The sequence below is a fragment of the Phaenicophaeus curvirostris genome, chromosome 1 (assembly GCF_032191515.1).
Source record: "Phaenicophaeus curvirostris isolate KB17595 chromosome 1, BPBGC_Pcur_1.0, whole genome shotgun sequence".
In the NCBI taxonomy this organism is placed as follows: domain Eukaryota; kingdom Metazoa; phylum Chordata; class Aves; order Cuculiformes; family Cuculidae; genus Phaenicophaeus; species Phaenicophaeus curvirostris.
The window spans coordinates 66,654,304-66,681,986 of NC_091392.1; the positions used below are offsets into that span (position 1 = coordinate 66,654,304).

Genomic DNA, 27,683 nt, shown 5'->3' on the forward strand with positions numbered 1-27,683 from the left:
CCAAATCAGCACTTGTAATCTGACCATGCCCAAAGCCTACCTTGAGGACTTTAAACTGAGTTCTGTATGCAACACCCATGGAGGAGGAAGAAAGGTGTTTCTACTCTGGCTTCTCCTCCAGTTTAAAGCTTCTCCCAGGACCAAACCTGCATCTTGGCCCAGGAAAGGCCAGCCTGCAAAAAGCAGCTGCTGGTGCTTCAGATGAAGGCGGTGGGTGTGTGGGCAGAGAGAGCTGGAGTGGAGGCGACTGTGGCTGGAAGGGGCTAGGGTGTGAGCCACTCATCCCCCTTGGTTAGCGAGATGTGTGACTGGGTTTTTACTTGTTGCCTTCTGTGGTTTGCATTGCTGGCTTCTGCAATGTAGACACCTTTGGTTTGTTGTGGGATTATTTGGTTGTGGGTTTTTTTGTTGTATGGTTTGGTTTTCTTTTTTCCTCTGTGGGATAACTAGAGATGAACTTGCAGCCTGTCAAATGTGGGCAATTTAACATGAAACATACGGGCTGCGAGGCTTGGTCCACTTCTGTAATAAGTGTATTTGCCTCCTGCCAAGGTGTTTTAACCAAAGTCAGTGGAAATAAACACTATGGCCATGCAGCTTGGGATAATTAGCAGAAAACATAAGGACAGCCAATTTGCTCAAGCTGGTCAGGTCAGGAAATGACGGCCCTCACATGTCTGAAGCTCTGAGGAGGAAAACATCTTTCAGTGCAAACTTCTCCCTTGGCTGATGCAAACCAGCACGATTGCACTGAAGTCGGAGAGAGACGCTGGTTGGTCCTGGCTGTGTGCTTGGGGTATGTGTGCCAAAGGATTTTGCTGAGTTTATTTAGCATCATGATCAACATTTCCTTTTTTAATCTCCCTGCAACTAGTTCTTCTCCTGATAATGTTGATGTGGTTAAGCAAGGGGATCTACTTGTCCAGACACTATTTATTGTGCAGTTCCTGCAATACCTTTTTTGCCAAAGAACTGGAAACTACAAAGGTCCAAGTGAACGTATCGGATATGCATGGTGTGAGAGTAGTTCACCAAGGTGCCAATCTGTCTGAGAGGCTCTGAAGAAGGCCATGCTTACACTTTCAGTTAGGCAACAAAGGCTGGTGGTGGAACCTTTGAAATCAAAAGGTGCTTACTGCAAACACAGAGGTCTGTATCAACATGGCCCAGTGCAATGTGACAGTTTTAATTAAGCTGGATATAGGAAGCCAGGGTGGTTTTTTTTCTCAGCTGAGAAGTGTTTTAGCTTCCTTGCAACCAGAGAACAGGAAAAGATTTTGCAGTAAAAAAAAACCAAGCCTGTCAGCAACTGAGACACCTCTTTTTGGCTTTACGATCGCTGTGCAACCAGGCTTAAATGTTCTGGGAGCAAGTTCCATCAGCTCACTTCCAGCCATGGTAAGTCCTGAAATAGCAGGCATCAGACCTATGACTGGTTCTTCGACCTAGCAGTGCTATTTTGGCAGCAGGCCCAGGGTTAAACATAACAAGAGTCAGTCCTTTCAGTCCTTGCTCTCCTGAAGGTCAGTGGCCCAAATGGTTGGATGTTTGTCTTAGCTGTTTCCGGACAAGGTCTGCATTTTGTAATGATAAGGTGAAATTCAGAGGTCCTCATGCTGGCAATCTCTTGCTAACTCTAATTAGAAAGCATGTTTTTCCTGAATAAGGATGTCAGGATTTGGTCAATGGCAATTTTTAATTGTTTTGACTGTTTTGAGTGAGCCGTTCTTTTGTTGCTACTATAAAGGCTCGCTGCTCCATTTTACCTCCAGTCTATGACTTTCACAGGATAGGACAGCTCATTCTTAGCATTAAGCCTCGCTTACCAGAATCACCCATTGCCAGGTAAGACTTTGAGGTTTGTTTGTGGGCTCAGGTCACGTGGAAGAAGCAGTCTCCCTTTTAGCAACATGTGTGGCTTGCTTTGGCTCGCCAAATGCCTCCTGAGATGAGTCTCCTTCTCTCTAAAGCTCCCTCAAAAAGTTATCAGAGAGGTCAGCCACAAAACGGTTCCATTTTTTCTGCCAGACCTCTTTGGCCTTGGCTTTCTCATCTGGCAGCATGGCACTGTATCTGTGAAGAGGAGAAAAGTCAGTATCAGAAAGCTGACAAGCAGGGCAGCTCTTTCAAGATCAATGATCAAAATAAAGAGGCAGGATGCAGCAACAGATTAACCCTTGCAGGACATGCCTACACCACATAGAATAACACGGTGTAAAGAGCCTTGAGCTCCTGCTGGCTGGGCTCACGCTGGGACAAGAAGCATTGTGGCCATATCAACAATTACTGAGACCTGCTCCACGAGGACAAGCAGCTCAGTCTGCATAAACTGGTGACTCTCTGGGCAGTATTTTTCATCTCTCTGGCCATGCAGGGACTCGGAGTTGGGATGAGGACTGGCACAGGATTTGGCAAAAAGATAGACTCTAGGAATGTGCAGTAGGATGCTGGGCACCATATCCACGCTATTTTGGAACACTCAGAGCCGTCCAGATAAACAGACAAAGTGGTTCAACACACCCAGACAGCATGCTGGTAGATTCTGTCGTGGGCCATGGCAAATGCTGCAGAAAGTCAAAATTGGGTGGAAATAAGCAAGCGATAAAGACGCAACATTATTTCCCACACTCAGAACCAGGCGCTGGAGGCAGCTTTGCAAAGGATGGAAAAGGAGGCATAAACTGAGATAATGAGTCAGAGAAAAGCACTTACGGGCATGGGCAGAGTAGCCACTGGAGGCTCAAGGAGGGGACACACAGAGGGGACTTTTGGATTAGCAGAGGCCAGTTCATGTGTCAGAGAAGATTCTGAGGCCAAACCCCAAATACGGCAGGTTTCCAGAGAGCAAGCTGATACTCCCCTTAGCATTATTATGGCCATATGAGAAAGGTAAGGAACTTACTTTATGGAGTTGAGTGCAAGTTGTTTTAAGGTCCTCAGGTCTGCATTCATCCCTCCAATAGCCATGAACACCTCATAGAAGTCATAGGAGACGCCCTTTGCTCCAAAGATGGGAGGATCATCAGGGCTGATCACAATGGGGTGTCCTTCAGCCATGAGGTCAGCTGCAGGGTGGCTCCGCAAGTCAGTTACCAGCAGCAAGACCTCGGTGAGGAAAGGTGGGAGACAACACCACATCAGGTTATTGCTGTAGCCATGTGTGCATTAAAGCACCCACCGCACTGCGTACCTGCTATAGCTGCCTGTGTCAGCAGGTAGTCATCAGGAAGGATGACATCTAGAGCTGATATCAGGGTTCTCTTCACTCAAGGCTCACACCAGTACATCTCTAACCCAGACCATCCTTCCTGCTGTGCCCAAGGAACAATGCACACCACACTAATGTGTTGCAAAAGAGCTCCTCTTGGTTATGAATTCTACAAAACCAAAAGGAGTCCCAGTTGTTATCTCAGCTTCTCAGGCTCTTGCCCTCCTGGCTTTGAAGTATTTTCCATTATGTCTCTCCAGGCATCTCCCTGGTTCTTGGCCTTATCTCCTCTAGGGAGGACTGCATTCACAGGTCCCTCTGGATAGGAATTTAAATGATTTTGAGCCAACTGGCATTACAAGCCATATACATACACAGTGTGTATCCACATACCAGACTGCAGTGTAACGCAGTGCAAAAGAAGCTGAACCAGCCTGGGTGCAACAAAACATCCAGCTAATTCCAGTTCCCTGCTGCTCTTAGCTTCTATGGTAAATCCCATTCCAGTGGCCCAACTCCAAGACCTAAGCTTTTACCAACATACCTGGTTGGAGATAGGACAGACTTCTACAGGAATATCTCTCTTCAGTGACAAACTTTTGGCTACTGGGTGTTTACTGAGGGCAAGTCCATGGCCAATCCGGCTGGTATTCAGTAGCAACGCATCCAGCACATTATTGTCTACAGAGGTACCCTGCCAGTCTGGACAGAGACAGGTATGAAACACTGCAGTACTGTGAGGAAATATATCTTTCCAAACTGCTAGATGGTTTTGTTAATAAATATCTCAGTTGCAAAGTGAGAGTGTTCCTCATGCTCTGAGTTCCCACTTAGAATTTTAAGTGAAAACAGGGATCCAAATCTGCCCAGGACATTGCCCAGCACAGAGAAACCCACTCATCTCACCTGGCTTTAGATGTCCACAGTATTGCTCTTACAGCTAAGTTAATCATGCTGGTTTCCATTCACAGTCAATTGAAACTCGGCACTGGTGAGACCGCTCCTTGAATACTATATTCAGTTCTGGGCCCCTCACCACAAGAAGGATGTTGAGGCTCTGGAGCGAGTCCAGAGAAGAGCAACGAAGCTGGTGAAGGGGCTGGAGAACAGGCCTTATGAGGAACGGCTGAGAGAGCTGGGGTTTAGCTTGGAGAAGAGGAGGCTGAGGGGAGACCTCATTGCTCTCTACAAATACCTGAAAGGAGGTTGTGGAGAGGAGGGTGCTGGCCTCTTCTCCCAAGTGACAGGGGACAGGACAAGAGGGAATGGCCTCAAGCTCCGCCAGGGGAGGTTTAGGCTGGACATTAGGAAAAGATTTTTCACAGAAAGGGTCATTGGGCACTGGAACAGGCTGCCCAGGAAGGTGGTTGATTCACCTTCCCTGGAGGTGTTTAAGGCACAGGTGGACGAGGTGCTAAGGGGCATGGTTTAGTGTTTGATAGGAATGGTTGGACTCGATGATCCGGTGGGTCTCTTCCAACCTGGTGATTCTATGATTCTATGATTCTATGCACTGGGGAAACAGCCCCGCGATCTGAGAGGTGTGCAAAATCACAAATAAGGAGAGATTTGGGCAGACGGGGAGCGAGAGGCGTAGACACTTCCAAATCAATTACACTGTGCCTGATAGGGGCTTATCTCACCCTCCCAAAATCGTGGAACAAGGCACACAAACCTGATTCTATGATTCTATGATTCTATGATTCTATGATTCTATGATTCTATGATTCTATGAAAAAAGTAATAATTTCTGGGGAAATAATATTATATACATTTCATCCTGTGCATTAGGATGAGATGTGTTGTGCCTTAGAAGTGCTTGTTAGTGTCCATAGCTATAAAGGGAGCCTAGGGTAAATAATACAGATGTAAACGTCTTGTATATAGATGTCAACGTGCAATAAGCAAAACACACACATTAGACACAACTGTCATGCGTGGTTATGATAAATATTACCCACAGAGACGGAATAAGCTATTGCCAATAATAATACATTGCCCCAGGAATGAAAAGTAATGATCAGTCACTTTGGTGAGTGTGTTTAGCTAAGATTTGAGGCTGGCTCAGGCATTTCTTCACCTTAAAATGTAAAATAATGGTTGAGGAATACTGCTGTCACTGTGAATGGGAGGTGAGCACTGTTCTGAGAAAGAAATGGCTACCAGCAATAACTCTTGCAGCATGACTTCATGTTACACACAGGGCAGAAGTGCTGAGCAACATGATGCCTAAAGTCAAGAGCAGGGAGCAGGTAGGGAAGGTGCCATGCTACCTCAATAAGCTGATATGGGGAGAACCAATTACATACACGTGCGTACACACACACACACGCACATTATCTTGATACAGCCAGGCTTGCTGCTTCTTTGCTTTGCAAGGCTTCACCTTTTGCCTCTGCAAGCAATAACAGGCCTTGAGTCTTCATGCTTACCAGTCTCCCCAGCATGGAAAAAGTATGGCAACTTGACCCCCAGGGAATATGGGATGGTCAGGGCATCCTTCAGCTCCCATAAAGAATGACCTTCATCCTCATCACCAACCTGGGAGAAAGAGGAAAGGTATTTTTGAACATTGCCTGGGAGATGGTGGGACTTACAGCTATGTAACACTGAGGTGCCAACTGTACTGAAATTGCAGGGCTGGGGGTAGGAAACTGATTCTTTCAGGGGATTTTGTCACTTGCCCTCAAGAAAATCCTTAGCTGGAGGATTTTGTGATTGATTTACACTGATTCCAGTACAGCAGCAGAGGATCTGTCTCTAGCATAAAACATATGTCATATTACACATGTAGTTACATTGCACATCTAGGGGTTAACACACACGGAAGAAATATGGTTACCAGGTCGAAGCCTGCCAGGGTGTCTGGGAAGCGGGCTCTGAGTGCCATAGCAGTGACGATGGCTTCTTTAATCTGGGAAACATTCAGCATCCTAAAGGGCAAGAGAGAGAAAGCAGTGCCAAGCCTCACTCCCATGGGCCTGCCTTCTTTGGGTTTGAGTTGTGAAACGAGGCCCCCAGGGGTATTTCCAAAATGCAAGTTGCTCCTGAGTCTGACAACCTGCCTCAGGTCTCCAGTGTAACAGCAGTAGAAAATTGATATTATGAAAGGAAACCCTTGAATTACCAGGAAATGCCTGGCTAGACCCTGCTGTCACTTGAGTTGAGGCATGCTTGTCTTAAGACTCACCGGCTTTCCCATCTACCAAGCAGTGAACACAACAGCATGTGGAGATAATCTTTAATTTTTTTTTCCCTCTCAACTGTTACGCTGCAAGATGGGACCATAGTTGCATTTCAAGAGAGATTTAAATTTAGATTTCTTCCATCCCTATCAGACTTAAACATCACAGTGCAATTTGCAGACAGACTCTGTCCGTACAAAAGCTGGCCAGAGGCAAGCCAACTCCAAACTGGAAATAGCATCGTGCCGAGCTGGAGTGAGTAAGTGCTGCTGAGAGATCTGTTATATTTGCTTAAGATCACCTCACATGACTTCATGGCATCTGGCTGACTTGGAGAACAGCCTTGTGCCCGCTGATGAACAGCAGCACGAACATACCGTACAAAGGCTGCTGGGAGAACAGCTCTGGCAGGGTCCCGTGAGGACCTTGGCAGTACCAAGTGCCCATACTCGGGCACTGCTGTCACTGCTTCAGCTTCTGCAAAGAGGAAGAGTATGTCCAGGCTTGGGAAGAGAGCAGGCACAGGCACAGCTTGGGCATACACACATGCAAGCAGCCCTCCCCTTGCTCATTCTCACACTCAGGGGCTCACAGACGCTTGTCTTTCTGGCACACATCATGCGGTAATCCTGCTCACTTTGCACGTACGCAGACTTCTATAGATGACTTTTCATCCTCAGCCTGTTACACGTGCCAGGGAATGCTTCAGGAGTCGATACCCTGGGTCTGACAACGTACACAGGCATCGCTAACCAAATGCGGCACCTCAGCCCAGCCCTCAGCATTGCTTCCCCTGGACTGGACCCCTTCCTCCCCACCACTGCCTCTGCCATACTACAGCCAGCCACGCACAGGTGCTCTTAGCCCCATGCAGCCTCTACCTGTGTGCTGTGAAGATAATCTTGGCTCCAAGAAAGTCAGGGTGCTCCTTCACAAACTGCCTAGTCACATCTCGATAGGTTGCCACTGACCATGATTTATTGTGCTGGGTGCCATCGAGTTCATACACCTGCAGGACGAAAAGCACATGGCAAGCCGAAGTTAGAAGAGGTGTTTTGTTAGAGAGTGGGAGAAATGAATTGAAGAAAATCTTAGGAGAAGCAATGTGCAACAGGGCAGAAGAAAAAGCAGTTACATTTGTGCAGAACATTTTCTTCTTGAAGATTTTACCAGCTGGCAAGAATCAAGGAGTGGTTTTCCTCCTTCCTACGTGATACAAGAAACAAGTTCCTCCATGTTCAGACATGGCAAGCAAGTGCCCTTGAGTACCCAGAGGAGACCATGACCTCTTACTCACGTCTGCATCAAATGCTGGAGCGTTTTGTCCAGCTGTCTGGCAGCTCACACGGACTCTGTGTCTTGCAGTAGCAGCCTGTCAGCCAAGGCAGCCCCAAGGCACACAAGGACTGAGCTCTATAAGCTACCAGCTCGGCTGGGCTTCTGCTCCCCTCTGCCAGAGGTTTGATCTGTGACCTTGAGTCAGTTGTTTAGTCTTCCCATGCTTTCCCAATTCTCTGGCTGCAAACTGGGAAAAATAACCCTTTTGGCACACTCTGTCTCATCAACTTTGTGAGTTCCTCACTGCCAGGGCTATACACAGAGCTTTTGCTCTGAGTTCAGCAGAGACATAGACCCTGCGTGCCCCAATTGATACTAATGCACAAAGGCCCTGCCTGGAGTGGCTCACAGTGGCTAGAATCTTTCCATCTGTTCTCTTCTTACCCTTCTCACCTTTCTTTTCTCTTTCACCCTTTTCCACACTGCAGCTGGTCCATTCCACTTTCTTACTTCCCCTGTGATGCTTCCCCTTGCAGCAATGCCCCTCATCAACCTCCTGCACCCCATCATGCTGTGGTGTCCCCAGTGTAGGCACCAGAAGCTTCAGGGTGGCTGCAGACACTCAGAGGGAATTTTGCCCTGCTGCAGCCCATGGGAATGTGAGACTTTACACAGCTGAATTTGCAAACACAGCTGGCTTTGGGAGGCTTTTCCACAATGTTTGCCATTTCACAGTAAATCCTGACTTTCATTTACTTAACTTCAGGGGCTGCCTCTGGTGGGCTTCGCTGCAACGAGAGCTTTTGCAGAGCATCAGTGCTGTTGTCCCAAGCCTCATGGAGGATCTCCAGCCACACAAGCATCTCACTATTTCCATCACACCCTGCTCACCTCGACTTCCATGGCAAAGTATTTCCCTTCCCTCTCATCCCTACCAGCAGTCCAGCACATCCCTAGCTCCTTGCAGCCCTTGTAGTGCTACCTGGGCTGCAGGCAGCCTTCCCGTTCCTTGGAGCACACCAAGCTGCTGGGTGCAAGCAAGCCCAAGGGCTCTGGAAGCTCCCACGCCTGGAGCCAGCATTAGGGGCTGGATGGGAAGCTACTCTTCTGTGCCAAGCCTCTCTTCAAAAGACATTACAAGCATGTCTAAGGGCTGCTGGTAAATGCAGGGTATTTTCTAGTCAGGCCCACACACTTGTATCATCACAGATGCTCTTGGCCAGGAAACCTGTGTGACCTGGGGAGATGCCAGTGCTCGCACTGTCTCACAGCACAGGAATTTGACGTTGCTGTTGTTTTCTCTTTCCAGGTACCCCAGAGACAGATGGTGACTGAGTTCAGACCAACTGGCTCATGACCAACACCAGCAAAATAAGATACATATAAGCTTTGTGGTCTTCTGTCCCTCCTTAGTTTTGAGGGTTTTTTTCTTTTCAATGCACCCTTCTTGTCTTAGGGACAATAGAGTGCCAGCCCGCAGCCCTGACACTGTGCCCTATTTCACCGTGGGGCCAACCCGAGCCACAACAGGGCAGGTTTAGTCAGCCCTGCTCCCCAGCTGTTGGAGTTAAGGCAGGCACAAAGCCAGATCAGACTTCAAATTTGTCACAGCACCTGCCTGTTCGCTCCCAGGGTGGCTATGGATGCCTGCCCAGCAGCAGCAGTGGTTGCTGGGGTACAGGCATTTATCTGCAGCTGGCTGGAGACTGACAGCCATTGCATGCAAGGGCAATGACTGAAAAAAGCTCTTGGCAGGCGCGTTTGGGAGTTGGGCCACTGGCAGGACATCAGTGGGGCTGCTCCATCCGCCTGACACTGCTGTGCCAGCAGCAAGGTGGTACCTGTGTTCCTATGGATGGCCCCACCTGGTCCTTTAGGTGCCACCGGACAGACCTTGCATGGCAGCTTCATTCCTGTTGCAATGGATTCCTAAGACCTTGGAGGTGGACAGTGTAGTGAGTAGTGGCTGCCCCAGGTTTCTTTGTTTTGGCAAAGAATCTACCTTTCTGACAGAGCTCCCACCTCCAAGCTGCCCACTCAGAGCTGGTCTGGAGAACCGTATGGAAAAGTCATGCCTATAGTGTCAAAATTGTCATCGGGAAAGTGGCAACAGTTACAGCCAAAGAACAGTGGTAGGGTCTGCTGGTGCTTGGGAAGGCATCGGTGCAGCCTCGCATTGTAGGACTATGTCACCCACTCCAGAATATGTGCCTTAGGAAGGTCTAAACTATTACCAACACATTTTAGTGCTAGTGGCAATGAAAAGAGCAGTTCTTACTTCACATAGCCAAAATGTTAGGTTGCCTACAAACTGTGCAACACTGTATTTTGCCAGGCAGTTTGCTAGCCTGTTCTAAGACATTTTGAAATAGGCAGTCAGTTTAAAATAGCAGAATTCATCCAGAATAAGTCTCCGTTCAAGATGGGATTTTTTTCCAGCAGAGCTGCCACAGAACAGGTGATTCTGGTGCAGACCAATGGAAATGCACCTTCCCAGCCAGCAAGATTTTGACGCAGCTCCCAGTCAGACTGTACAATGCAACCCTGTGCTGTTGCCACAGTAGGTATCTTCCTTAACCATTAAGAACAAAGCATCTCTCCCTTTCAAGCCCTTGCCTATGCAAATCTCCAACAGAGACCTTTGAATATGATCAAGGTTATGTAGCACTCTTAGAAGGGCAGGTATGCAAACATCCAAAAACTAAATTCAAGATAGGGCTTGAGAAAACTTACGTAGAAATAAGGATTTAAAAGAATACTAAAGAAGCCAAAAAAACCATACCGGAGGCAGGATAGCTCTTATCTCGACATACTGTACATTATCCTCATAGAGCTCCAGCAGCCCCTGGTAGAAATAGGCCTTGAACACAGGTGCGTAGCAGATAAGTCCAGAGGCAATGAGAAAGATTTCTTCAAATCTTTTCCAAATGAAAGGCTGAGAAGGGTAGGCCAGCTCAGGGGCATCCGTCACCAGGGTCAAGTTTCTCAGCAAGCTGTAGAAAACAGTAAAGGGAAGAGGAAGAACAAGAAGAACAATCAAGTCAATGGCAAAAAGTCATCAGCTGTCAGCTGCATGTTCAGTACAAGATTCCTCCAAGATAGGTGTGAATTTTATTGTCAGAGACCAAGCTTTGTGGACGTGACATTCTCTAACCTGCATGCTCTGGGGTGCAGCAGGGTAGCAGCTGAAGAAGGCATGTGTTCTTGGGGCAGGACCAAGAAAAGGTGCAAAGCTTTTCCTGCCACAATCGGGGCCCAAGATATAACTTAGAGTCTGTTGGCACCACAATACATATTGGCGTAAAGAGGACTGGTACAACTAGGAAGCATTCAGGTCAGTTTTCTGCCACCTACTTTTACTCCTCTAATGGCTAGTACAGATAACAGCTGACATGTAAAAAGTCATACAATACAATTCAGCTGCAAACAGGGTAAGACTAGGTGTTCAAAACTTGCCCCTTCCTTTTTTGAAGGTAAAAATCTCTTGGGAGTGATACAGTTACAAAAGCAAGCATGATGTTTCTGTATCATAAGAATTACACTCTGCTACCCAGGGGTATCCTTAATCTGAAAGTAGGCTAGTACATTACTCCTGCAGGCAATGCATTCTCCCAAACATCTTCAATACACATAAAAAGTTACAATACCAGGTCCTCTGTTCACCACCTAAAGACAGACCTAGTCTTCGGGAGATGCCACGTACTGAGCCATCATCAACCTGCTTACTAAGCCTGTAACTTACTCTGGTACCTTTGTGTTGTCAAAATATGTCATGTAATATAAACAGGGGGAAAATTACTGTGGATCAGAAATCCTTTTGCTCCACAGCTTAACAAACCTGATATCCTGCCTGCCTTGCTGATAACTTCTTCAGATCTGTCTGCTGGGAAACAACTGATAGGAATTGCAGGTCCTGGCTTTTCCTTAGTGGGACAGAAACATATTTATTTCCTTCATAAACTCAGCTGGCATATAAGCCTCTTTCTGAAATGCAGAGAGGCGGTGGGTAGTTTTATCAAGTGGAGTTTAAGGAAGCCAGTAATTGTAAAATTATCTACTTGAGGGTCACAGCTTGCATTTAGGACAGGATGCACATCTGTGTCACACCGCTGTCCTCTGACAAGCTGATAGCCTTCATCCCACCAGAAGCCTTGCCTCTGGCAAGCTCTCCTCCCTCAGCTGGTGGCCACCTGAAGAAGAGTTTGTAATGAATTTCTCAGACTGATGGGCAAAGTCGAAATGGCAATATGGGGGTGATTAACTTTATTCCTGGAGGAACAAACTGAAGCCATTGCAGCAAACCACAGAGGTGGTTGCTTGCAGGCAGGTGGGGTTGCCAGCCTGGCCACACCTGATGTTTATCTAGTGTCAGGGGCTAAGCAGGTTCAGATAGAAATACCTTCAACCGTGCTTCATCTTTCATCCTAGTATATTGTTTCCCTTTGATAATAGCTACTGATCTTTAATAATGTTTTGTGTTTGATGTCTTGGCCCCCGTCCTTGTGCAGTGCTCTGCTCTGTTATATGGATGGTGTGGCTTTGATTTGTGCTCTTATTATCTTCTTCCAAGAGGCTTCTGTGGATGGAATTAAAAGCCTCCCTTCTACAGATGTAAAATGTGATCTGGTCCAAACTCATAAACTAAGACATCCTGGGCAGGGACATCCCTTTTGAGTCTCTCCATCCTGCCCATAAAATGGAGCCTGTTCCCCCAGTATTTGACTGCTATTTCACTCTCTAAGGACCCTCTTCCAGCAGCTGCAGTTTCATTTCTTCTTCACTCTCTTAATTACTTTGTTGGGAACAATTTTAGAAGCAAACCAGTATATAAAGAGATGCTCATATCACATTAAGGATGATATTTTAAATGCTCAACTGTCAGGAAAATTCAGAGTTAAGGTTTCCACAGCAACTTGTCTCTTCCCTCCCATGCATGACAATAGGGGTTTGGTGCTATTACCACAGGACACTGGGCAACCCTAGCTACTGTTCAGTAATCCATGCGACCAAAAGGAACCCAGCTGGACCATGGCAGGGTGGGCAGCATCTTAGGTGGGCAGTGCGAAGCATGCAGCAGTGGGAGACACCACAGCAACCCCCTAGGAACCAGGAAGGAATAGCCACAAGCATCTTGAAGGCACCTATCCAGCTGCTGGAGCTGTGGTGGAGGCCAGCCACCAGTGGAAAGAGTGTGCTGCAGCTCGGTGGGGAAAGGAGTTTTCAGATGGGAAGAGCTGAAGAAAAGAGATATTTTTGCCCCCCTCCTGGCTGAAGGGCAGCTCCCCGCAGCCCTGCATGCCAGCAGAGAGCACCTGCTCCAAGCCAAGAGCTGAGCAGGGCTGTTCCCACCATCCCTGCAAGCACCAAGGGAAAAACCTCCCTGTGGATCAAAAGGCTGTGCAAGCCCGTTCTCGCCATCCCGCGCAGCTTCGTTTCCGATAAGGATGGGTGGTTAGTTGGGCTCCCACCACTTTCTCCACGGCTCCTCCAGCAACGAACGCACACAGGGCTCCCCTCCCTGCCTTTAAATCTAGCTGTACAAACTTGTGGTTGTTTACTTAGCCTGTGCTCTTGGGCTAGAAACAGCAATAAATCCCCACACTGCCCTGCTCCTAAAAGCACATAAATCAAATTGTGCTTTTTTTATAGTCCCCCTCCCTTTGAGACTGATTATTGATCCTTATAACTGTTGAAGATTTATTGTGTAATAGTGATCCATCTTTGATAACTGGATAATCTCCTAAGGGTTCAGGGGCTTTTGCCATCAGTAGCTCATGCAGATGAAGCAAAGCTTCGTAAGAACATTTTTGTGTCTTTTCTGGAACAGACCCTCAACAGTGATCAGGTGCAGACTGCAAATAGCCTCCCATGTCATGTCATATATGCTCTGAACAATGCTATTGCAATGCATATGCCCAAAGGGGCACAGCTAAAACAACCAGCTAAGGATTATTTATTTTCAACTGTGGTTTTGCTTTCTCTTTTCCCGTTATTTTTTTTCCCTAACTCTTTTGCTTTCTTGTGCCGTATAATGCGGAAGCAAACAGTTTTGCTGTCTGGTTTTTAAAGGGATTATTTTTCCTGCTTCTTTTTTTCTGTTCTCAATGGGTAATTATACCCCTCTCCTCACCATAGTATCTGAATGTCTTCCAGTGGTGCATTAAATAGTGTGACTAACATCTGTCACATGTGGTTCATTTGCTTTCTCTCCCTCTCTTGTCCCCTCTTCTTCTCCCCAAGGGGAAACTTGTAGGAGGAGTGGAGTGCTTTGTTTCTGTAGTGGGTTTTTATTCTTTTTTTCCCCTTTTAATGCACATACTGCCCTATTTTTCTGTTAGATAAGGCAGTCAGGGGACACAGAGGGGAAGGTGATGTCGGTCCAGGCAGCCATAAGTGCCCAGGGGAGTTGTCCCCGCAGCCTCAGCCATGGTGTCAGCTCCCTCACAGATGACTTCATCCTGGTGATAGAGAGCTCCACTGGGCCGCCAGAGCTGCACTGCCGGGCATGGCCTTAATCCTTGAGCTGCTGACGGTGGGGGTGTGCAGTGGTATTTTACAAATATCCGGAATGTCACTGCTGTTTCCTTAAATACCTAGGGGCATGCTCTCTCTTTAGAAATGGTGGCCACTCTGTTGTATCTTGAGGAAAAAAATGGCATTTTCCTATATCGTAATTGATTTTGAAGTAAGTAAATGAGCATTATTTTTTTTCTTGGATATCCCAAAGCAAAATTCCCTTCCTTTCTCTCTCTCCTGGCCCGCAGTCTCCCAGCTCTCATAATAGCATCCTTTTGGAAGCTTACCGCTAAGAGAACACTCCAGGCTCTTGGCCTATAAGATGTGTGTTTTGAATAGGGATGATTAAACCTTCCTTTGAGGAAAACAAACAAAAAGACTTCCTTCCAAAACACACACGCATATGTATATGTCTGCATATGGACCTAAAAATGCAAGCAGCAAAGAAGTAATGCAACCACCTCTCTCCCTCATCCCTTCCTGGACCGGAATGCAGTAAGGCTTTTACCTCTTACAGAGGTGCAGCCTCTTCAAAACATTTCCATTGTTCCCTTCACATTTGCTGATCCACCCTGTCTTGCATGAGAGCCCTTCTCTGCTGCCATATTCCCTTGATACTTTCTTGAAACCACCCAACTATCCATCCGTTCCTTCCTCTGACATCTGCTTTCTCTCAGCTTGTCAGTGCTCAAGGGCAAAGAGGAGTGCAGGAAAGAGGTAGCCTGGGATGCACATGTTCAAGAGGCTGGGAGAGTTTCCAGAAACTGAGAAGCAGAACAGATTGGGGCCTATTCCTGGCTAGAGACCTATTTCAAGGCAGCCAAAAATCATTCCTAACCCCTATACTCGTACCCAGGGATTAGATGAAAATACGAGGGGAAGCGCCTCAATGTGGCTGTTGTTCATATGTTTGCACATTATGTGCAATGGCTCCTCTGTGATTTTTGTGGTGACGAGCACAGAAGGGCAAGAAACGAAGGGCAGCATACTCAAGTGAGTAAGTCAGCACCCAGGATGGTAAGTGTCTGCTGAGGAAAATCACTTCACTGGTCTCTGCCTCGGTTTCCCCTCTGCCCCTGGGGACACCCTTGCAGCAGAGTCTGTCTTGTGTCCCTGTGCAGTGCCTGCCACTCAGAAGTCCTGCTCTGGCTTGTGGCTACCAGGCATTCTGGAACATGTAATACAAAAGAAGAAGAACGTGACAACACTGCCTCTGAAAAGACGTTGTGTTCCCAAACAGGACCATAGAGAACCAAACAATGCACAGCTCCACCCTTCGAGGTGTACGGGGTGCCGTGGCCTCTAGCCTCAGCCAGAAAAGGATGTCATGCTGCAAAAATAGGACAGAAAACAAATATAACAAAGGGTTGCTCCTGAGACAGTTCTGAGAAACTCAGTGCAATTGCTTGGGCTTTAAGGAAGTGAAGCTGTTTCAGGATCCAATCGCTTGCACATTATTTATGGGTCTCCTGCTGGGTTTTAAGAGAGCTGGTGCCACAGCCTTTCCCTCATCGTTACTCCCAGTAGAAATGGAAGGGAGCTAATGGAGAACCATTTTTTTGCATGGAAGATGTAGATAAGTCACTTTTCACTGGATCTTATTTCTTTCATCACATGTCACGGCAGTTGAGCCTCAAGGTATAAAAGGTCAAAAGCCGCACTGCCTCCTCCTTCCCTTCTGGAAGTGCCCAGGCCTCTGCAGGAGAAGGGTGGTAGGTGTCCCAGAGAGTCAGCTTCCTCTGCCCTGCCCCTTGCTGTTGTTGTAGAGGGAAAATAATACCATGCCAAAGGTTTGGCAGCCCCTCAGCTTCCCAATATGTCCTTCTTCCCAGATCTGCAGGCACAGAGCCCAGACAGCTTCCACGTGGAGGGGATACCAGCTCCCTGAGTGTTAATAAGTCTCTATTAAAAGCACACAACCTCACTAAAGAGTGCTATGTAAAATCCGTGAAGTTTCACTTAGGAAATGCCATAATTAGGGTCACCCATGTTACCTTAATCCAGCTTTCTCCTCCTGTGTTAGCATGGCAATATTCTCTGTTATTACATGACACCTCATACTATTTTTTGCCATGGGACCCCAGCCCCTGGAGCACCACGGATGGCAGTGCCCTCTGAATGGATCACTACTCAATATTTTCCTTTGTCCTTATCACTCAGTGTCTGACTTCATGCATTATTTAGAGTGCTCTTTCCACCCCACCCCCACATGATGCAGAACTACATGCTTCCTCCTGGCCTTTCCTCTTGGCCTTTTCAGCAGAGCTTTGTCCCAGGATCAATGGCCCTTGGAAGCGGAGACAGGGCTCCCTTTTCCTGCCACCGCTGGCTGAAGGGGGAGCCAGGCTGTTCCCACCCACCTGTAAGTGATTAAGTGGTAGGTGTCTGCCTCCCAGCCAACTAACACCTGGTCCTGATAAAAGGCTGCCAGAAGTTAAGGTAGAAGCCGCCTGAAGGGAGGGGAGCTCCAGCAAGAGATGCCTTGGGGAGCCATCTGAGGTGTGAGCTCCTGGGAGGCTCTAGGAGGACTTGCCTGTAAGGGGAGAAGCTTTGTTCTCAGGAGGGTGCTGAGGGGGAAGTGCCACCAGGCAGGCAATGTGTGTAGGGTTCATTGGCTCAACCAGCACCCAGGCTGAGACCTAACAGCTTCTCTGAGAGTAGGAGGGAAAGTCCTCATTCCTGATGCTTGAGGGTCCTGTTGGGCATTAGTGCCTCGTGCTTCAGTATGGTGGGATTTCAAAGGCAGGCCTCAGAAAACAAGGATGGTGTTTGGAGGAGGAGGCTGGGCTGGGGTTGTTTTTTGGTTTGTTTGGTTTTTTTTTCTTTTTGGTTGCTTTTGGGATTTTTTGCTAGTGGAATAACGAACATTAGTAGTTTGCCCAGCTTCTCACCCTGAATCAAGGTTATGACTTTACAAATGACTTGGCTGTTGTTGGGAAGAGTCTGATCCTCAGCTACCTGACTTCCTCATCCTATTCCTGGGTACCTCAATGAATGAGGCAAAGTCCTCTAGCATGCAGCCTGGTCCTATGATGGGAGTATGTTCAGCCCATGTGCTGAGGGGAAGTCGGAGTAGGTCACATATATCATAGAATCACCAGGTTGGAAGAGACCCACTGGATCATCGAGTCCAACCATTCCTATCAAACACTAAACTGTGCCCCTCAGCACCTCGTCCACCCGTGCCTTAAACACCTCCAGGGAAGGTGATTCAACCACCTCCCTGGGCAGCCTCTGTCAGTGCCCAATGACCCTTCCTGTGAAAATTTTTTCCCCAATGTTCACCCTAAACCTCCCCTGGTGGAGCTTGAGGCCATTCCCTCTCGTCCTGTCACTTGGGACCACTATTTTTAACACGTCTGTGCAGGGGACCAGAGTAAGGATTCACAGAGAACTTCAATCTTTATAATCTCTAACTCTGGTATACTTAATGCTGCATCCTTCAGATTCTTATATTGCTATTTGCTTGTTCAAATTATGTAGCCCTAAACAGAATTCCCCACTTTCAGGGTAGCAAGCAAACAGGAAAGCTGGACCACAATGATCCTGCCAGCTATACAATGCTATCATGAAGCACTGACAGGCTTGCAACTCTTCTTCACTCACCCGCTATCAAACTCGGTCACGTTGCGCAGCTGTTTGCGGTAAGTCTCCAGCAAAACCCACTGGGAGCACTGGGCTGGCACTGGGTGAGGAGGATGAGGCTTGGAAAAGCGAAACCGAACCGTGCCCGTGTGGGTGAAGCAGATGTAGCAGTTGGGGAGATAGGTGGCATTGTACACCAGCCAGTCCATGTTCAGGATGGCATAATCGTGCAGGTGTAAGACAGCACCTGGTGGGAAGAAAAGTATATCCTAATGAGATAAGGCAGCTGAAAAGAAGGCATGGAGTTTTGATGTGATAATAGTTTGAGTTTGCCCATCCAGGGGCATCTGGAAATGCTTCTACATAGCTGTGAATGACCTCTCATAGCAGAGAGATGGAGCGGCTGCTCTGCCTCCCCCGTGCTGGGGGATGTGGCCTCCTCCACATCAAACACAGGGCAGGCAGAGCGTGACAATTCCCTGGGAGCAGAGGGAGGGAGGAAATCAATAGGGAGCTCTGCTTCTCCACTGGGATGGAAAATGCTCGGAGTTATTAAAGGTCTTTCAGACAGACTTTGCTGTGAGCTGGCTCAAGCCCCACTGATTTAAAGAGGAACTCGCACAGTGGGCTGCAGTTCATAAGCCATGCTAGCCGACTAGCAGACTTGAAGAAAGCCTCTGTATCTAAGCTGTTTGAATCCTAGCCTCAATATTTACATCTAGTCTGTGTTTCTTCTTTCATCTCATTGCAATTCTGGCGTACACCAAAATCCCAGATCATGACACACTAGGGAATTGCACTCAGATGCAGAAGCATCCTCACTTATGTCCTACAGCTGTTGCTGGCCAGCATGAAGGACCTTTTAGGATGCCCTGTAATTGTGCAGTTTGTTAGCAACTGCCAGTCTTCCTGACATAGGAAGTGTCCTCTGCATGTTCATCTTCCTCAGCCCATGCTTTTGTTTTGCTAAAATCTATTTTTTTTTTTCCCCTCAGAGTCCTTACATTATTGGTGCTTGAGCTAAACTTCACCCCTTTGTAAGGGAAGACGCTCTGAAAGGTAAAGTCTTACAGATACGTATCTTATTAGCTTGGGAGAGACCTCATAGTCAAAATATCTTTGATGCCCTTAAAGGTAAAGAGAGAACATGAGTAGGAGGAACAAAACACAAGACCAGTATGCATGTGATGTTAAACAAATTTAAAGACTATGATCTGTAGTGGCCTAATATAAAGTCTATAATCTCTCATCACAGAGGGTCTGACTGGGAAGATGTTGAGCAGCTGTGGCTACTGCTCTCATCAGAGTTAGTGCGGCAGAATGGGGATGCCACAGCTGCCTAGATCTGACCCTCCTGTCACCAGCAATGCCACCCTCTTTCCTATGTGAGCAGCAATATAAATCACAGTAGTGCTTGAAACAACAGTAATTCCCCAGGGGCTCTGGTCAAGACTGAGGCCTCCAAGTCTAGGTTCTGCTCAAATGGTTACAAGGATGTGATCTTGGCCTTAAAAGCTTACAGATCCTGCAGAGTTGGAGAACCAATTTTAGCATATCCTGGGTTTAAAAGGGGTTTTTGTGTCGTTTTGATTCCTCCTTGATATCAAAGGTACCCCATTGAAGAGAGGGTTACTTTTAGATTCCTTACTACTCAGTTTGGCAATGGGAGGGTAATGGCAACTCTGACATCCCAGTCACTTACAATAACAGATCAGGATGCTGCAAGCCAGGGATCCTCATTGGGCACCAGAAGCCCTGGTAGGGAGAAGCTGGGAAGTGAGGAAAGTGGCTTTTATCCATGTACCAGTATCACAGCCTTGCAACTGAAAAGTGCTTCTGTGGAGAAGCTGACTACCACATCCTCCAAAGCAGGCCACCAGCCTGTTTCCAGGCAGCTACATGCACGAGGCCATGGGAATCTACATCTAAAGAGAGACAGCCTGGAAATGTGGATACAGTGTTCAAAGTCACAGGGGTATTGGTGACATCTGCTGCAACTGTCTCGTATCTTTAGTTGAAGAAGGCACCTTATTCAAATCGTTCCATGCTGAACTGAGATGCAGAAAGAGAGAGACTAGTCAGTTAAGGTTCAAGGCCTTCTTCCTATGATCATCTCAACCTCCTGCTTCTTTGTTGAACTGCCAGTGGCTCGGGGACAGAGACACCAGGCTTTCTGCTATGCAGCCCAGGTGGCTTGGATTCCCACTTAGCTAAAAAGTTCCTCTCCTCCTTTTCATCACAAGCTGGATTACTGAGCTTTCAAATGCCTGCTCATCAGCGGATACCCAAGGTGACGCGGTGAAGGTATCAGACAATCTCATGGCATTGTTTCATCTAGAATGTTCCAAATGCTTTAAACTGTATGTGCAGTATATGCTATACCATTTTAGTATAGGGCATAACAGCCCATGAGCACATGTCTTGCTGCATAGAATCATAGAATTACCAGGTTGGAAGAGACCCACCGGATCATCGAGTCCAACCATCCCCATCAATCTCTAAACCCTGTCCCTCAGTACCTCGTCCACCCGCACCTTAAACACCTCCAGGGAAGGCGAGTCAACCACCTCCCTGGGCAGCCTCTGCCAGTGCCCAATGACCCTTTCTGTGAAAATTTTTTTCCTTATGTTGAGCCTGAACCTCCCCTGGTGGAGCTTGAGGCCATTCCCTCTTGTCCTGTCACTTGGGAGAAGAGGCCAGCTCCCTCCTCTCCACAACCTCCTTTCAGGTATTTGTAGAGAGCAATAAAGTCTCCCCTCAGCCTCCTCTTCTCCAGGCTAAACAACCCCAGCTCTCTCGGTCACTCCTCACAAGGCCTGTTCTCCAGCCCCCTCACCAGCTTTGTTGCTCTTCTCTGGACTCGCTCCAGAGCCTCAACATCCTTCTTGTGGTGAGGGGCCCAGAACTGAACACAGGATTCGAGGAGCGGTCTCACCAGTGCCGAGTACAGAGGGACAATAACCTCCCTGGACCTGCTGGTCACGCCCTTTCTGATACAAGCCAAGATGCCATTGGCCTTCTTGGCCACCTGGGCACACTGCTGGCTCATGTTCAGTCGCTGTCAACCAACACCCCCAGGTCCCTCTCCTCCAGGCAGCTTTCCAGCCAGGCTTCTCCCAGTCTGTAGCACTGCATAGGGTTGTTGTGCCCCAAGTGCAGGACCCGGCACTTGGCCTTGTTAAACCTCATGCCATTGGTCTCAGCCCAGCGGTCCAGCCTGTTCAGATCCCTTTGCAGAGCCTCCCTACCCTCCAGCAGATCGACACTTCCACCCAGCTTAGTCTCATCTGCAAACTTGCTAAGGGTGCACTCAATGCCTTCATCCAGGTCATTGATAAAGACATTGAACAGGGCTGGACCCAGCACTGAGCCCTGGGGAACCCCACTTGTCACTGGCCTCCAGCTGGATTTCACACCATTTACCACCACTCTCTGGGCCCGGCCAGCCAACCAGTTTTCCACCCAGGAGAGCGTGCGCCTGTCCAGGCCAGAAGCTGACAGTTTCCGAAGCAGAATGCTGTGAGAAACTATCAAAGGCTTTACTAAAGTCCAAGAAGGCCACATCCACATGACAGCGAAGAAATGACATCTCCAAACTAAAGACAAGAGGAGAAATGCCTGCCCTTGTAAGAGGAAGTCTCCTATAAATGCATGGAACAGGACCTTATTAAGGAACACCAAGTGAGAGAATACAGTAGTTTCTGTATCCTATTCTGCAGGTCACATCAACACAGGCTCTGGGTTCCATTCAACATGTAAAAAACATGTGGTGTTGGAGGTCTAAACTCTTCTGTTATCCCCAGACTTTTCCAGTAGACTTCCAGGCATTCTATGGAACCACCTACACAAAAACTTATTAGGGGATATAGCATTTCTGGCTAAGAAGTGCACCTAAGGCAAGGTTGGTAACATGTCTGTGGAATGTGTGGAAAAAGGAAAGACCCTGTCTGGAACATGCTGTACAAATGAGTGTTTGTGATGTCTTGTTGTCTTTGTTTCCTCTGCCCTTTCTCCACACTTGAAAGACTGAAGTATCCATAATGTAAGTTATAGCAAGTGCTACAATTGCTGGAAATATGTATTCATCCATTCCATCCCCCTCTTCCTCTCTCTCCCCCTGCCCCATCCCCAAGCTAAGAGGCAGGGCTCTTCCTGGAACCCAGCGAGCATTGATTTACTATTCTTGTAAGCTTGCCTGCAACCAAAGGTCTGCCACATCTCCTTATGCTTTGTCCCAGCTCTGACATAGAAAGCAAAACGCAAGAGGAGGAGGAGGATGAAGACAAGTAACCCTTAGGTCAAGCCTACCTTTTGGCATGCGCTTTAAGATGCTGAACACTGTGCTCTGATCAATGAGGCCTTTTGCCCGAAAGAAGTGCATACTTGGAGGAAACTGTCCTGTAGCTATGGCTGTTGCAACCTCCTTCTTCTTGAGGTTTACAAGTTTTGTACTGAGCTGCTGTTCCTCTATACTCAGCACTAAATTGCCACCTGTCTGATGGGCTTTCTCCTCCTGCATCAGGGAGTCCCGGTCCTTCCAGAGTGGAGTGGGAAGGCAGAGGGAAGCCAAATTCAGGAGAAGGTATGCCAACCTTATGCTTTGCACAGTTGGAGGATTCATCCTGGTGCTGCACCTGATGGGGGGATAAAAGAAAAATTGGAGCACTAGCATAGGTCAGGATTTCACATTCTAATAGTGACCCATTGGGGTGTTAAACTGCTGGCCTGTCCTGCAGAAGCAGTGTAGGGGAGCGTCTGGTACCTGTGCCCCTTGTGTTTAGGACTACGCATTCACACCTCATCATGGTGCTGTCTGTAAGCAGCAAGACTGTGGGCAAGGGAGAGAGATGTGGGTTCTCAGATCAGGCTTGTAGCGCATCCCACAGACCTGCAATCTGGCAAAGGTCTTGCCCTGGAATGAGGGAGTGGTAAGGTCAGGACTCTGGCATGCAAGCTGGGATGGAGCCCTCTCAGAATAAGGGATGCTGGTGACAAGGTGTCAGCCATGCTGCAGGCATCTGGGGGAGGGAAGCAGGGGCCATAGCACATGAGGTGATTTTAAGTTTTCACCTGAACTAATCAGATCCTTATTCCCTACAGTCATAAACCTTGTTGCACCTCTATAGTATATTCCAGATATTGGAGGGGTTCATTTATGGGCTGAAAACCCTTGGCTTCCTCTGCAGTGATAGAGGTGGGTCTCTTCCTTGCAACCCCAGAGGAAAGAGGATGGAAGGGAGACTATGGAAGTAGTAAGAGATTACAGGAGACAGGCACATGTGAACCCTGAGAACTCTGCCCTTCCCAAAAAAAATCACAGCTGCAATATAATCCTTCAACACCAGGCTTCAGTGACCTTCCATGCCAATCCGTCAGACCAAAGCAGGCTGGAGAAAGGCTCAACGTTTTGAAATAGACCCCTGTGAATAACATAGCAAGTCCCTGCCTGAGAATGAGTTTTCTGCTTCCAGCCTTTCTTCCACCCGTGGTGCCTCCAGCCCCTCAGCCTCTGCCCCATTAGTGGGTCCCAGGAGACAAAGATGTGATGGGATAGCTATTTGCTGGGAACGGGGAGGGAGGATATAGATGCAGCCCTGTATCGGGCCTGGCTCTGAACTTAGAGAAGAAACATCCTAGAAGGTGCTATCTTATCCCTGGTGAGACTGACTTACTGTTAACTTTCCTCCTCCTTGCATCCAGAGCGCATCCAGCTGCTGCCCGAGAAAGAGCAGGGAACAGTTATCTCTCTTGCAAGCTGGCAGCGTCCCAGCAAAGATAAAGAGGCAGGATCTGTCCTGGCGGTGCAGAGCGAGGAACCCACCAGTGCAGACAGTTCCTCTTCCTGTGCTGTCGCTTTGGCTTGCTCAGCTTTTATTTATCCCCGTCCCTACTGCTTCATGAATATATAAAGAGGAGGAGGAGGCAGGGGAGGTTATGAGAAAGCAGGACACGGGCGTCCAGGCGAGCGGCTGAAGGGAGCTGGACTGGGAACTAGGGGGAGAGAGGGGGGCCCAAAGCAGTGGGGTCACCCATGGGAACCTCTCCAGTTCCCACACAGAACAGAGGTGGACTCTTTAATCTGTCATTGCCTGCTTGTTTGAGGCTTGTTTGTGCAGCCCTCCTGCATAACCCGATATGCACACACAGCTTTTGAATATCATGGATGAAACGCCTCGGCATGTGTTCCCCGTACAGGCTGTCCCAGGAATACCTATGAGTTTGGGTGTCTAATGAGATGTAGAACACCAAGCATTTAATGCTGACAGCACTGCAAACTCTACTTACTAATGGGGTTTTATCTAAGAAAGCAGTAATTTGTACAAGTAGTTTTAAATAACTTTGTCCAGTCTTTGCCAGCTGTGTGAACCAGGCAGATGTCAATCTTACCAGCCACACTGGGGCTGTTGGGCACACAGGGCTAAACTTCGTCCTGGGGATTAAATCAGGTGGAGATGGACATGGTCTGATTTAAAATAAAAAAAAAAAAAATCCAGCAAGTATTGCAACGTTACCATTTTATTTTGCACAGTTGAATAGACTGAATTGTAAAGTTATTTAAAGCAGATGTTACATAAACAGCTTCCAGTGAAGAACAAAGTCCATTTGGTTTAATTTAATCAAAATTTTAAATATTTTAATTTATTTAATAAAAAGAAAGATCTCCTAAGCCAAGAGCTATTTAAAACAACCTGCAGTAGTCACAAAGACTGTTTCAAAGCAGAGAAAGTAGAATTTGGCCAATAATATGCTAAATTTCACTAGCTGGCATCACTGCAGCAAATTGGAAGTGGGGTGGATAGGCTCCTCTGAGTATCCCAGCTGAACTCTCACCAGCTTTCCCTCCTTTCCAGGTCCCTTCACCCTTTGCTGTCACCAGCTTTAGTCCCAGTATCCATGCAGCCAGCATCCCCCAGTGCCCTCCAAACCCTAGGTGGGGCAGTGTGTCTGTAGGGTGGCTGCAGCCCCTTGCCCACTCCTCAGCAGGATGGGGTTTGTCTGGAGTCCTAAAATGATCCTGCTCCTAAAGGGGAATCAGAGGAGGGGAAAGATGACCCGTCTATGCAATACTCTGCATAATTGATGGAATCAGTCCAAGGAGGTATGGGGAAAGACTGCAAAGGGAAGCATGTGGCGTGGAAAAGGGATGGTTCGGCAAGGGCAAGCATTCTGTCTACAAATACCTTCAAGGGAATAATATAAGTGAAGGAAGGGATTTGCTCTAATTATCTTGGAGTAGTAAAGTCTGGCATTAGGACCATAAAACCAAATTTAAGCTAAGCAGTTAAAAAAACCGTCTCTTTGGTGAGCAATTGGGTGCTAAAGACAGGTGTCCGGAGAGGAGCATCAAGAGGGGTTAAAATGCTGTGCAAAGGACCTCAAGCAGCAGTTCAGAGCTAGGCAAGGGTCTTGGAAAAGCCTGCCAGAGCACCCCAGAGATTTGCAGTGCTGGTTCATCTAATCAAATAGAGTTTGAAAAACAAAACTAAAGCCCAGTGCTAAAACACTTCTTTAATGGGACTTTTCCATGCAAGCAATCACAGTCATTGCCAGGAGAGTGCTGTACAGATGTTTCAAAAGTTATGCTAGGAAATAAGAAGGTGTTTGAGATGCTTTGCTCCTATTAAAATGTGGTACGCACTCTGAAAACAAAAATCATGGGGAGCCAGCACTGGTGAAATAAGACCACAGCTGCTTTTAGCTAGGATCCATCTGGACAAGGAGGGTGGATGGAGGGAGAAAAGGACAAACGAAGCCATCAGCCAAGAGCTCTGTTTGTGGGAGGATCTGGGTTCCCCTAGTGCCTGCAAGCATTTACAGCTCGGGCTTCAGACCTCCCTAGGAAACAAGGCATGGTATAGGAAGGCTTGCCCTGTATAAAGGACCAACAAGGAATGTTACTGGGGTCATTTCCATGCCAACACATCTCTTAGCTAGTTTGAATTCTTGCTGAGGAGTGGGTAGCCTGGCTGGAGGTTGTGTAATAGCTCTGTGTGTCTGTCTATGAGACTATGGTTGCAGTTCCTGTCCAGTCTTGACTGGCTCCTGAAATAATCTTAAAGCCCCTGGCTCTGGTCCCACTTGCCGTTTAGCTAGGGCTGATAGGCACACCAGTCATGTCTGCTCCCTCCTCAAATGCTCCAGCTATTCCCTGTTATCTTGGGTGGCTTCTAGCAGACTTCTTGGCTGCTGCAGCTGTACCTGGAAGTGTCCAAAAGCCCTGTTTCAAAGCTGTCATGGTTACATCTGTGCAAACTGCAGGCACATCCTTGCTTTATGCCCAGCTGCACATCAGATGCATAAGAAGCTTTAAATAGCTGGTGGCCACCATTTAGTTTTCTCAACTAATTCCTTTTTGTTCTGTTTCAGTTCCCTATGCAAGCCAGGCTTTTTTCAGATCTTTAGAGCTTCTCGAAGCAACAGCTCCAGCACGTTTCCCCACCTCTCCCTCCCACATCTTCTGTCACAGTTGGGTGTCTGCTCCCACCATTCAGACCCCTGCAGCAGCAGCAGCGCAAAGGGGAGCACGGACACAGTCCCCAGCAGTGGGGTGCAGGACCACAGCAAGGACCACAGAGGCAGCCACACCATCAGGCTTGCAGACGTGCGCTTTTCACTTTGTCTTTCAGCTGGGTGTATCACACTGCTTTGCAGCATCCTGGAGAGTCCATCTTTCTGCTGTAGCCTCTGCACGAAGGATCAGCACGTTGTGTGCCACTGTGGATCTGAGCCCCTGATGAAAGCCCTGCAGTGGCTGTAGATGATATAATAGTGATGACAAACCCAGCAGAGGCTGGATCTAGGGGTGTTGCAGACCTGACTGTGTTTCCTGTATGGGCAATCCATTTCGTGTAAGCCAAATCCAAACCAAAGAGCATTTCTGATGGTACAGAGGATCCAGGTCCTTTAGCTTCCTGGCTCTGGAAATATCACCATAAGGCCAGGAAAAGCACACTGGAGCCAGGAAATGGGTTCCCAACTCTAGCAGTTAGCTATCCTTTCTGTGCCAACTGCCTCACTCATGAAACGGGATCAATTCCCTACCTAGCTGCCCTGCCTGGCAGTAGTGATTATTTACTCTATCTGCTGGTGAAATAGCCACCTCCCCAGCCACTAGATGACTGCAGTTTTAAAGCAAGTCTGCTTAGGGGTCCTACTCCAGTTTTGAGAGGAAATGTGTGAGGTGGGACAAAGGGCTGGAAGAGAGCTGTAGGTGGAAAGATGCACCACTGAATGGAGGCAGGCTGTGGAAATCTTGGAACCCCTGCATCTCTGCTAAGCCTGGGAGAGAATGTGGTGCCAGTCCCAGCTCCAAAGTAGTCTCAGCTCCCAGTTAATGCCTGCAAAATGCTTAGAGCATGTAAAAGTGATAAGTACTATACATTATTATTAAGAATAGACTGCTCCAGGATGTTTGGGATGACTAAAACCTACCCCCTGGCCTGCTAAATAACCTCTGCTTTAGTCTGGCTGGGCACAGGTTGGATTTTTTTTTTTTTTCCTATTCCCCGCCCCCTGCCCCTTCATGCCCAGCCAGGCAAAAATATGGGCCATTTCCCAGCTAAGCAGGGAGATCTGTGGGAGCCCTGGATCAGAGAGGATACTGGGTCATGCTGGCAGCATTGCTCCCCAGCCTACAGCTCACCCTCGAGGTGCTCCATTCCCATTTAGAAACCCTCCCTCCCATTTGCTGCCCAGCCACGCCTCCATCCTTCTGTCCTTCCTCTCCTCCTCTGCTACATCAATAGCTATTTGATGAGTTAAGAATAAGACACTCTGAGGTGCTACAAGAGCTTGAGTTAGGAATGGAGAGAGCCAGTGGAGTCATTGATTTGTAATCATTGCCTGGCTTCTAGAGACAGAGACAAGGTGCTTTAGGCTATTCCCAGCACACCTGCAAAAATTTAAATCCA

General features: G+C 47.8%; 2 protein-coding genes across 9 annotated transcripts in view; both read right to left on the minus strand.

Moving 5' to 3' along the window:
• MICAL3 (microtubule associated monooxygenase, calponin and LIM domain containing 3) overlaps nucleotides 1-27,683 on the minus strand; it is a 571,168-nt gene that overhangs the window by 123,714 nt on the left and 419,771 nt on the right. The gene's annotated exons all lie outside the window — the stretch shown is intronic.
• ADA2 (adenosine deaminase 2) lies at nucleotides 791-23,631 on the minus strand. 2 transcript variants are annotated; one of them, XM_069861073.1, is made up of 10 exons: nucleotides 23,441-23,631; nucleotides 22,081-22,406; nucleotides 17,794-18,019; nucleotides 10,454-10,664; nucleotides 7,275-7,402; nucleotides 6,051-6,141; nucleotides 5,641-5,749; nucleotides 3,753-3,910; nucleotides 2,903-3,105; nucleotides 791-2,073 (listed from the first exon to the last, which is right to left on the minus strand). In XM_069861073.1, exons 2-10 carry the CDS (start codon nucleotides 22,391-22,393, stop codon nucleotides 1,965-1,967), a joined length of 1,548 nt encoding a protein of 515 aa, XP_069717174.1. In that variant the 5' UTR covers nucleotides 22,394-22,406; nucleotides 23,441-23,631; the 3' UTR covers nucleotides 791-1,964. The 2 variants fall into 2 exon arrangements, with proteins under 2 accessions (XP_069717174.1, XP_069717164.1); XM_069861063.1 differs by having other exon boundaries at nucleotides 793-2,073; nucleotides 23,445-23,631.